The 12,012-nt window shown below is 39.7% G+C and overlaps 1 protein-coding gene across 1 annotated transcript; it reads right to left on the bottom strand.

Moving 5' to 3' along the window:
• Positions 1 to 105: 105 nt before the first annotated feature.
• On the bottom strand, positions 106 to 11,751 carry LOC135691997 (MAM and LDL-receptor class A domain-containing protein 2). The gene is made up of 23 exons (XM_089112191.1): positions 11,598 to 11,751; positions 11,210 to 11,347; positions 10,633 to 10,904; positions 10,113 to 10,353; positions 9,725 to 9,862; positions 9,148 to 9,419; positions 8,628 to 8,868; positions 8,240 to 8,377; positions 7,663 to 7,934; positions 7,143 to 7,383; positions 6,616 to 6,892; positions 6,178 to 6,412; positions 5,659 to 5,899; positions 5,132 to 5,408; positions 4,694 to 4,928; positions 4,175 to 4,415; positions 3,640 to 3,987; positions 3,210 to 3,481; positions 2,691 to 2,931; positions 2,303 to 2,440; positions 1,726 to 1,997; positions 1,206 to 1,446; positions 106 to 973 (listed from the first exon to the last, which is right to left on the bottom strand). Exons 1-23 carry the CDS (start codon positions 11,749 to 11,751, stop codon positions 663 to 665), a joined length of 5,436 nt encoding a protein of 1,811 aa, XP_088968317.1. The 3' UTR covers positions 106 to 662.
• Positions 11,752 to 12,012: the final 261 nt, after the last annotated feature.

Below are 12,012 nucleotides of genomic sequence, written 5' to 3'. Positions count from 1 at the left end.
ATAAACGTTGCCGCATTTGCAATATTTTCCGAGTTTGTGTGACAGAAAATCGAGGTTTGAATGCTACCTGTGTCCGTTTTGGCTTGTACTTTGTTTCTCCAAAATAAATAAGAAGTTATTACAGAATATGATTGCTGTTTTACTTAGGTATAAAGCTTTTGTATCTGAAAGCAATGTCAAATGTTACGAAGACACCATTATGAATCTAGTTGGAAAATGCTGTTGGCTCATTTTACTTACGGTAATGTTTCCGTTTACGTTGCCAAGGTTTACAGCTGCCTTGTTCCAGACGTCTCCTTGATTTCCAATCAGTCGCCATCTCAGTTGCATGGTGCTGTTGCTGTTTTGTGTTCCCGTTTGCACGTAGACGTTGAGCCTCTCTACAGTAGATCCGTACATGTGATACCAGAATGAAAAGCAGGCAGCTCCGCTGCTGTTGGTTATCGTTCTTATGAGCCGTGCAGCATCACCTGGCCTTCTCGGAGATGACGTCTCGATGTACAAGTATTTTCCTTCGAGTAAGAGGCAAAGATCAACATTCTATTGAAATTTTTTTCATTTAAAGATGCTGGTTGACTGCTCGAAGCTATATGGTATGTTTGGCCAGAGTTTGGCTATCTTGAATCAAAGCTTCGCAGGATTGGTGATATGTCACCATCCGTCTAGATTTGTTGGAACGTGAGCATATTGGGTTGTGAATTTTCTGCTGCCTTGCAACCAAGGCCTGGCTTTGCATAGGTCTTAAGATAGAAATTCACGTATAATAGATTGACATTTTTTAAATTTCTATTGTATTGAGTGAGAAGAAAACAAGTACCGTTTGTATTGCCGTTGTGGTCCGCCATCGGCCCAGTTGCACTGCTTGATGTAGAGCCAGCGTGAACTATCCAATCAAAATCATCTCCCGTTGCTGCATTGTACCATCCACAGAAGCCAGTTTGAAAGTTACAGCCACCTTCAAGGTTCATCGAAATATAAACATTATAGCGTACCAGCAGCCGAGTCATTTTTCGTAAAATATTTTATTGTGAAAATTAATATTAGATTTATTTAAGGACTTTTATGAATCGATCGTAATTTCGTTAGGACTGTGCTTAATGTGGTTAATTTTAAAACTTACATGAATGCTTTCTGATACTGAAAATTTGTTTGGGTGTTTTTGAAAGAGATTGAATCAACGAAATGTATATTCTCTAAATAATTACCTGGCAAGGTCCTGACGAATGGCGTCGAACTTTTGCCAGAAGTTGATGTTGTAGTAGACGGCAATGTAACCGTTGTAGACGATGCAGCACTTGTTGTTGTTGGTGGTTTTGATGAGGTAGTTGTAGGCATTGTTGGAGCAGCTTTAGACGGCATGGTGGTACAGTATTGCTGTTTGACTTCAAAGTCATCGATTGCAATGTCTCCTGTGTAGCTGTTGCCGGTAACACCTTCGATAATGAGCTAAAATAAAAACACCTATGTATTAAATAGGATTTAGTTATAAACGTTGCCGCATTTGCAATATTTTCCGAGTTTGTGTGACAGAAAATCGAGGTTTGAATGCTACCTGTGTCCGTTTTGGCTTGTACTTTGTTTCTCCGAAAGAAATAAGAAGTTATTACAGAATATGATTGCTGTTTTACTTAGGTATAAAGCTTTTGTATCTGAAAGCAATGTCAAATGTTACGAAGACACCATTATGAATCTAGTTGGAAAATGCTGTTGGCTCATTTTACTTACGGTAATGTTTCCGTTTACGTTGCCAAGGTTTACAGCTGCCTTGTTCCAGACGTCTCCTTGATTTCCAATCAGTCGCCATCTCAGTTGCATGGTGCTGTTGCTGTTTTGTGTTCCCGTTTGCACGTAGACGTTGAGCCTCTCTACAGTAGATCCGTACATGTGATACCAGAATGAAAAGCAGGCAGCTCCGCTGCTGTTGGTTATCGTTCTTATGAGCCGTGCAGCATCACCTGGCCTTCTCGGAGATGACGTCTCGATGTACAAGTATTCTCCTTCGAGTAAGAGGCAAAGATCAACATTCTATTGAAATTTTTTTCATTTAAAGATGCTGGTTGACTGCTCGAAGCTATATGGTATGTTTGGCCAGAGTTTGGCTATCTTGAATCAAAGCTTCGCAGGATTGGTGATATGTCACCATCCGTCTAGATTTGTTGGAACGTGAGCATATTGGGTTGTGAATTTTCTGCTGCCTTGCAACCAAGGCCTGGCTTTGCATAGGTCTTAAGATAGAAATTCACGTATAATAGATTGACATTTTTTAAATTTCTATTGTATTGAGTGAGAAGAAAACAAGTACCGTTTGTATTGCCGTTGTGGTCCGCCATCGGCCCAGTTGCACTGCTTGATGTAGAGCCAGCGTGAACTATCCAATCAAAATCATCTCCCGTTGCTGCATTGTACCATCCACAGAAGCCAGTTTGAAAGTTACAGCCACCTTCAAGGTACATCAAAATATAAACATTATAGCGTACCAGCAGCCGAGTCATTTTTCGTAAAATATTTTATTGTGAAAATTAATCTTAGATTTATTTAAGGACTTTTATGAATCGATCGTAATTTCGTTAGGACTGTGCTTAATGTGGTTAATTTTAAAACTTACATGAATGCTTTCTGATACTGAAAATTTTTTTGGGTGTTTTTGAAAGAGATTGAATCAACGAAATGTATATTCTCTAAATAATTACCTGGCAAGGTCCTGACGAATGGCGTCGAACTTTTGCCAGAAGTTGATGTTGTAGTAGACGGCAATGTAACCGTTGTAGACGATGCAGCACTTGTTGTTGTTGGTGGTTTTGATGAGGTAGTTGTAGGCATTGTTGGAGCAGCTTTAGACGGCATGGTGGTACAGTATTGCTGTTTGACTTCAAAGTCATCGATTGCAATGTCTCCTGTGTAGCTGTTGCCGGTAACACCTTCGATAATGAGCTACAATGAAAACACCTATGTATTAAAGAGGACTTAGTTATAACATTGCCGCATTTGCAATATTTTCCGAGTTTGTGTGACTAAAAATCGAGGTTGGAATGCTACCTGTGTCCGTTTTGGCTTGTACTTTGTTTCTCCGAAAGAAATATGAAGTTATTACAGAATATGATTGCTGTTTTACTTAGGTATAAAGCTTTTGTATCTGAAAGCAATGTCAAATGTTACGAAGACACCATTATGAATCTAGTTGGAAAATGCTGTTGGCTCATTTTACTTACGGTAATGTTTCCGTTTACGTTGCCAAGGTTTACAGCTGCCTTGTTCCAGACGTCTCCTTGATTTCCAATCAGTCGCCATCTCAGTTGCATGGTGCTGTTGCTGTTTTGTGTTCCCGTTTGCACGTAGACGTTGAGCCTCTCTACAGTAGATCCGTACATGTGATACCAGAATGAAAAGCAGGCAGCTCCGCTGCTGTTGGCTATCGTTCTTCTGAGCCGTGCAGCATCACCTGGCCTTCTCGGAGATGACGTCTCGATGTACAAGTATTTTCCTTCGAGTAAGAGGCAAAGATCAACATTCTATTGAAATTTTTTTCATTTAAAGATGCTGGTTGACTGCTCGAAGCTATATGGTATGTTTGGCCAGAGTTTGGCTATCTTGAATCAAAGCTTCGCAGGATTGGTGATATGTCACCATCCGTCTAGATTTGTTGGAACGTGAGCATATTGGGTTGTGAATTTTCTGCTGCCTTGCAACCAAGGCCTGGCTTTGCATAGGTCTTAAGATAGAAATTCACGTATAATAGATTGACATTTTTTAAATTTCTATTGTATTGAGTGAGAAGAAAACAAGTACCGTTTGTATTGCCGTTGTGGTCCGCCATCGGCCCAGTTGCACTGCTTGATGTAGAGCCAGCGTGAACTATCCAATCAAAATCATCTCCCGTTGCTGCATTGTACCATCCACAGAAGCCAGTTTGAAAGTTACAGCCACCTTCAAGGTACATCAAAATATAAACATTATAGCGTACCAGCAGCCGAGTCATTTTTCGTAAAATATTTTATTGTGAAAATTAATCTTAGATTTATTTAAGGACTTTTATGAATCGATCGTAATTTCGTTAGGACTGTGCTTAATGTGGTTAATTTTAAAACTTACATGAATGCTTTCTGATACTGAAAATTGTTTTGGGTGTTTTTGAAAGAGATTGAATCAACGAAATGTATATTCTCTAAATAATTACCTGGCAAGGTCCTGACGAATGGCGTCGAACTTTTGCCAGAAGTTGATGTTGTAGTAGACGGCAATGTAACCGTTGTAGACGATGCAGCACTTGTTGTTGTTGGTGGTTTTGATGAGGTAGTTGTAGGCATTGTTGGAGCAGCTTTAGACGGCATGGTGGTACAGTATTGCTGTTTGACTTCAAAGTCATCGATTGCAATGTCTCCTGTGTAGCTGTTGCCGGTAACACCTTCGATAATGAGCTACAATGAAAACACCTATGTATTAAAGAGGACTTAGTTATAACATTGCCGCATTTGCAATATTTTCCGAGTTTGTGTGACTAAAAATCGAGATTGGAATGCTACCTGTGTCCGTTTTGGCTTGTACTTTGTTTCTCCGAAAGAAATAAGAAGTTATTACAGAATATGATTGCTGTTTTACTTAGGTATAAAGCTTTTGTATCTGAAAGCAATGTCAAATGTTACGAAGACACCATTATGAATCTAGTTGGAAAATGCTGTTGGCTCATTTTACTTACGGTAATGTTTCCGTTTACGTTGCCAAGGTTTACAGCTGCCTTGTTCCAGACGTCTCCTTGATTTCCAATCAGTCGCCATCTCAGTTGCATGGTGCTGTTGCTGTTTTGTGTTCCCGTTTGCACGTAGACGTTGAGCCTCTCTACAGTAGATCCGTACATGTGATACCAGAATGAAAAGCAGGCAGCTCCGCTGCTGTTGGTTATCGTTCTTATGAGCCGTGCAGCATCACCTGGCCTTCTCGGAGATGACGTCTCGATGTACAAGTATTTTCCTTCGAGTAAGAGGCAAAGATCAACATTCTATTGAAATTTTTTTCATTTAAAGATGCTGGTTGACTGCTTGAAGCTATATGGTATGTTTGGCCAGAGTTTGGCTATCTTGAATCAAAGCTTCGCAGGATTGGTGATATGTCACCATCCGTCTAGATTTGTTGGAACGTGAGCATATTGGGTTGTGAATTTTCTGCTGCCTTGCAACCAAGGCCTGGCTTTGCATAGGTCTTAAGATAGAAATTCACGTATAATAGATTGACATTTTTTAAATTTCTATTGTATTGAGTGAGAAGAAAACAAGTACCGTTTGTATTGCCGTTGTGGTCCGCCATCGGCCCAGTTGCACTGCTTGATGTAGAGCCAGCGTGAACTATCCAATCAAAATCATCTCCCGTTGCTGCATTGTACCATCCACAGAAGCCAGTTTGAAAGTTACAGCCACCTTCAAGGTACATCAAAATATAAATAATATAGCGTACCAGCAGCCGAGTCATTTTTCGTAAAATATTTTATTGTGAAAATTAATCTTAGATTTATTTAAGGACTTTTATGAATCGATCGTAATTTCGTTAGGACTGTGCTTAATGTGGTTAATTTTAAAACTTACATGAATGCTTTCTGATACAGAAAATTTTTTTGGGTGTTTTTGAAAGAGATTGAATCAACGAAATGTATATTCTCTAAATAATTACCTGGCAAGGTCCTGACGAATGGCGTCGAACTTTTGCCAGAAGTTGATGTTGTAGTAGACGGCAATGTAACCGTTGTAGACGATGCAGCACTTGTTGTTGTTGGTGGTTTTGATGAGGTAGTTGTAGGCATTGTTGGAGCAGCTTTAGACGGCATGGTGGTACAGTATTGCTGTTTGACTTCAAAGTCATCGATTGCAATGTCTCCTGTGTAGCTGTTGCCGGTAACACCTTCGATAATGAGCTACAATGAAAAAACCTATGTATTAAAGAGGACTTAGTTATAACATTGCCGCATTTGCAATATTTTCCGAGTTTGTGTGACTAAAAATCGAGGTTTGAATGCTACCTGTGTCCGTTTTGGCTTGTACTTTGTTTCTCCGAAAGAAATAAGAAGTTATTACAGAATATGACTGCTGTTTTACTTAGGTATAAAGCTTTTGTATCTGAAAGCAATGTCAAATGTTACGAAGACACCATTATGAATCTAGTTGGAAAATGCTGTTGGCTCATTTTACTTACGGTAATGTTTCCGTTTACGTTGCCAAGGTTTACAGCTGCCTTGTTCCAGACGTCTCCTTGATTTCCAATCAGTCGCCATCTCAGTTGCATGGTGCTGTTGCTGTTTTGTGTTCCCGTTTGCACGTAGACGTTGAGCCTCTCTACAGTAGATCCGTACATGTGATACCAGAATGAAAAGCAGGCAGCTCCGCTGCTGTTGGTTATCGTTCTTATGAGCCGTGCAGCATCACCTGGCCTTCTCGGAGATGACGTCTCGATGTACAAGTATTTTCCTTCGAGTAAGAGGCAAAGATCAACATTCTATTGAAATTTTTTTCATTTAAAGATGCTGGTTGACTGCTCGAAGCTATATGGTATGTTTGGCCAGAGTTTGGCTATCTTGAATCAAAGCTTCGCAGGATTGGTGATATGTCACCATCCGTCTAGATTTGTTGGAACGTGAGCATATTGGGTTGTGAATTTTCTGCCCCCTTGCAACCAAGGCCTGGCTTTGCATAGGTCTTAAGATAGAAATTCACGTATAATAGATTGACATTTTTTAAATTTCTATTGTATTGAGTGAGAAGAAAACAAGTACCGTTTGTATTGCCGTTGTGGTCCGCCATCGGCCCAGTTGCACTGCTTGATGTAGAGCCAGCGTGAACTATCCAATCAAAATCATCTCCCGTTCCTGCATTGTACCATCCACAGAAGCCAGTTTGAAAGTTACAGCCACCTTCAAGGTACATCAAAATATAAACATTTTAGCGTACCAGCAGCCGAGTCATTTTTCGTAAAATATTTTATTGTGAAAATCAATCTTAGATTTATTTAAGGACTTTTATGAATCGATCGTAATTTCGTTAGGACTGTGCTTAATGTGGTTAATTTTAAAACTTACATGAATGCTTTCTGATACTGAAAATTTTTTTGGGTGTTTTTGAAAGAGATTGAATCAACGAAATGTATATTCTCTAAATAATTACCTGGCAAGGTCCTGACGAATGGCGTCGAACTTTTGCCAGAAGTTGATGTTGTAGTAGACGGCAATGTAACCGTTGTAGACGATGCAGCACTTGTTGTTGTTGGTGGTTTTGATGAGGTAGTTGTAGGCATTGTTGGAGCAGCTTTAGACGGCATGGTGGTACAGTATTGCTGTTTGACTTCAAAGTCATCGATTGCAATGTCTCCTGTGTAGCTGTTGCCGGTAACACCTTCGATAATGAGCTACAATGAAAACACCTATGTATTAAATAGGATTTAGTTATAAACGTTGCCGCATTTGCAATATTTTCCGAGTTTGTGTGACAGAAAATCGAGGTTTGAATGCTACCTGTGTCCGTTTTGGCTTGTACTTTGTTTCTCCAAAAGAAATAAGAAGTTATTACAGAATATGATTGCTGTTTTACTTAGGTATAAAGTTTTTGTATCTGAAAGCAATGTCAAATGTTACGAAGACACCATTATGAATCTAGTTGGAAAATGCTGTTGGCTCATTTTACTTACGGTAATGTTTCCGTTTACGTTGCCAAGGTTTACAGCTGCCTTGTTCCAGACGTCTCCTTGATTTCCAATCAGTCGCCATCTCAGTTGCATGGTGCTGTTGCTGTTTTGTGTTCCCGTTTGCACGTAGACGTTGAGCCTCTCTACAGTAGATCCGTACATGTGATACCAGAATGAAAAGCAGGCAGCTCCGCTGCTGTTGGTTATCGTTCTTATGAGCCGTGCAGCATCACCTGGCCTTCTCGGAGATGACGTCTCGATGTACAAGTATTTTCCTTCGAGTAAGAGGCAAAGATCAACATTCTATTGAAATTTTTTTCATTTAAAGATGCTGGTTGACTGCTCGAAGCTATATGGTATGTTTGCCCAGAGTTTGGCTATCTTGAATCAAAGCTTCGCAGGATTGGTGATATGTCACCATCCGTCTAGATTTGTTGGAACGTGAGCATATTGGGTTGTGAATTTTCTGCCCCCTTGCAACCAAGGCCTGGCTTTGCATAGGTCTTAAGATAGAAATTCACGTATAATAGATTGACATTTTTTAAATTTCTATTGTATTGAGTGAGAAGAAAACAAGTACCGTTTGTATTGCCGTTGTGGTCCGCCATCGGCCCAGTTGCACTGCTTGATGTAGAGCCAGCGTGAACTATCCAATCAAAATCATCTCCCGTTGCTGCATTGTACCATCCACAGAAGCCATTTTGAAAGTTACAGCCACCTTCAAGGTACATCAAAATATAAACATTTTAGCGTACCAGCAGCCGAGTCATTTTTCGTAAAATATTTTATTGTGAAAATTAATCTTAGATTTATTTAAGGACTTTTATGAATCGATCGTAATTTCGTTAGGACTGTGCTTAATGTGGTTAATTTTAAAACTTACATGAATGCTTTCTGATACTGAAAATTTGTTTGGGTGTTTTTGAAAGAGATTGAATCAACGAAATGTATATTCTCTAAATAATTACCTGGCAAGGTCCTGACGAATGGCGTCGAACTTTTGCCAGAAGTTGATGTTGTAGTAGACGGCAATGTAACCGTTGTAGACGATGCAGCACTTGTTGTTGTTGGTGGTTTTGATGAGGTAGTTGTAGGCATTGTTGGAGCAGCTTTAGACGGCATGGTGGTACAGTATTGCTGTTTGACTTCAAAGTCATCGATTGCAATGTCTCCTGTGTAGCTGTTGCCGGTAACACCTTCGATAATGAGCTACAATAAAAACACCTATGTATTAAATAGGATTTAGTTATAAACGATGCCGCATTTGCAATATTTTCTGACTTTGTGTGACTAAAAATCGAGGTTGGAATGCTACCTGTGTCCGTTTTGGCTTGTACTTTGTTTCTCCGAAAGAAATAAGAAGTTATTACAGAATATGACTGCTGTTTTACTTAGGTATAAAGCTTTTGTATCTGAAAGCAATGTCAAATGTTACGAAGACACCATTATGAATCTAGTTGGAAAATGCTGTTGGCTCATTTTACTTACGGTAATGTTTCCGTTTACGTTGCCAAGGTTTACAGCTGCCTTGTTCCAGACGTCTCCTTGATTTCCAATCAGTCGCCATCTCAGTTGCATTGTGCTGTTGCTGTTTTGTGTTCCCGTTTGCACGTAGACGTTGAGCCTCTCTACAGTAGATCCGTACATGTGATACCAGAATGAAAAGCAGCCAGCTCCGCTGCTGTTGGTTATCGTTCTTATGAGCCGTGCAGCATCACCTGGCCTTCTCGGAGATGACGTCTCGATGTACAAGTATTTTCCTTCGAGTAAGAGGCAAAGATCAACATTCTATTGAAATTTTTTTCATTTAAAGATGCTGGTTGACTGCTCGAAGCTATATGGTATGTTTGGCCAGAGTTTGGCTATCTTGAATCAAAGCTTCGCAGGATTGGTGATATGTCACCATCCGTCTAGATTTGTTGGAACGTGAGCATATTGGGTTGTGAATTTTCTGCCCCCTTGCAACCAAGGCCTGGCTTTGCATAGGTCTTAAGATAGAAAGTCACGTAAGATAGATTGACATTTTTTAAATTTCTATTGTATTGAGTGAGAAGAAAACAAGTACCGTTTGTATTGCCGTTGTGGTCCGCCATCGGCCCAGTTGCACTGCTTGATGTAGAGCCAGCGTGAACTATCCAATCAAAATCATCTCCCGTTGCTGCATTGTACCATCCACAGAAGCCAGTTTGAAAGTTACAGCCACCTTCAAGGTACATCAAAATATAAACATTATAGCGTACCAGCAGCCGAGTCAATTTTTGTAAAATATTTTATTGTGAAAATCAATCTTAGATTTATTTAAGGACTTTTATGAATCGATCGTAATTTCGTTAGGACTGTGCTTAATGTGGTTAATTTTAAAACTTACATGAATGCTTTCTGATACTGAAAATTTTTTTGGGTGTTTTTGAAAGAGATTGAATCAACGAAATGTATATTCTCTAAATAATTACCTGGCAAGGTCCTGACGAATGGCGTCGAACTTTTGCCAGATGTTGATGTTGTAGTAGACGGCAATGTAACCGTTGTAGACGATGCAGCACTTGTTGTTGTTGGTGGTTTTGATGAGGTAGTTGTAGGCATTGTTGGAGCAGCTTTAGACGGCATGGTGGTACAGTATTGCTGTTTGACTTCAAAGTCATCGATTGCAATGTCTCCTGTGTAGCTGTTGCCGGTAACACCTTCGATAATGAGCTACAATAAAAACACCTATGTATTAAATAGGATTTAGTTATAAACGATGCCGCATTTGCAATATTTTCCGAGTTTGTGTGACTAAAAATCGAGGTTGGAATGCTACCTGTGTCCGTTTTGGCTTGTACTTTGTTTCTCCGAAAGAAATAAGAAGTTATTACAGAATATGACTGCTGTTTTACTTAGGTATAAAGCTTTTGTATCTGAAAGCAATGTCAAATGTTACGAAGACACCATTATGAATCTAGTTGGAAAATGCTGTTGGCTCATTTTACTTACGGTAATGTTTCCGTTTACGTTGCCAAGGTTTACAGCTGCCTTGTTCCAGACGTCTCCTTGATTTCCAATCAGTCGCCATCTCAGTTGCATGGTGCTGTTGCTGTTTTGTGTTCCCGTTTGCACGTAGACGTTGAGCCTCTCTACAGTAGATCCGTACATGTGATACCAGAATGAAAAGCAGCCAGCTCCGCTGCTGTTGGTTATCGTTCTTATGAGCCGTGCAGCATCACCTTGCCTTCTCGGAGATGACGTCTCGATGTACAAGTATTTTCCTTCGAGTAAGAGGCAAAGATCAACATTCTATTGAAATTTTTTTCATTTAAAGATGCTGGTTGACTGCTCGAAGCTATATGGTATGTTTGGCCAGAGTTTGGCTATCTTGAATCAAAGCTTCGCAGGATTGGTGATATGTCACCATCCGTCTAGATTTGTTGGAACGTGAGCATATTGGGTTGTGAATTTTCTGCCCCCTTGCAACCAAGGCCTGGCTTTGCATAGGTCTTAAGATAGAAATTCACGTATAATAGATTGACATTTTTTAAATTTCTATTGTATTGAGTGAGAAGAAAACAAGTACCGTTTGTATTGCCGTTGTGGTCCGCCATCGGCCCAGTTGCACTGCTTGATGTAGAGCCAGCGTGAACTATCCAATCAAAATCATCTCCCGTTGCTGCATTGTACCATCCACAGAAGCCAGTTTGAAAGTTACAGCCACCTTCAAGGTACATCAAGATATAAACATTATAGCGTACCAGCAGCCGAGTCATTTTTCGTAAAATATTTTATTGTGAAAATTAATCTTAGATTTATTTAAGGACTTTTATGAATCGATCGTAATTTCGTTAGGACTGTGCTTAATGTGGTTAATTTTAAAACTTACATGAATGCTTTCTGATACTGAAAATTTGTTTGGGTGTTTTTGAAAGAGATTGAATCAACGAAATGTATATTCTCTAAATAATTACCTGGCAAGGTCCTGACGAATGGCGTCGAACTTTTGCCAGAAGTTGATGTTGTAGTAGACGGCAATGTAACCGTTGTAGACGATGCAGCACTTGTTGTTGTTGGTGGTTTTGATGAGGTAGTTGTAGGCATTGTTGGAGCAGCTTTAGACGGCATGGTGGTACAGTATTGCTGTTTGACTTCAAAGTCATCGATTGCAATGTCTCCTGTGTAGCTGTTGCCGGTAACACCTTCGATAATGAGCTACAATAAAAACACCTATGTATTAAATAGGATTTAGTTATAAACGTTGCCGCATTTGCAATATTTTCCGAGTTTGTGTGACAGAAAATCGAGGTTTGAATGCTACCTGTGTCCGTTTTGGCTTGTACTTTGTTTCTCCAAAAGAAATAAGAAGATATTACAGAATATGATTGC

Source organism: Rhopilema esculentum, chromosome 13, assembly GCF_057945365.1.
Source record: "Rhopilema esculentum isolate cy_ngs chromosome 13, ASM5794536v1, whole genome shotgun sequence".
In the NCBI taxonomy this organism is placed as follows: Eukaryota; Metazoa; Cnidaria; class Scyphozoa; order Rhizostomeae; family Rhizostomatidae; genus Rhopilema; species Rhopilema esculentum.
This window is presented reverse-complemented; position numbering and strand designations above follow the sequence as displayed.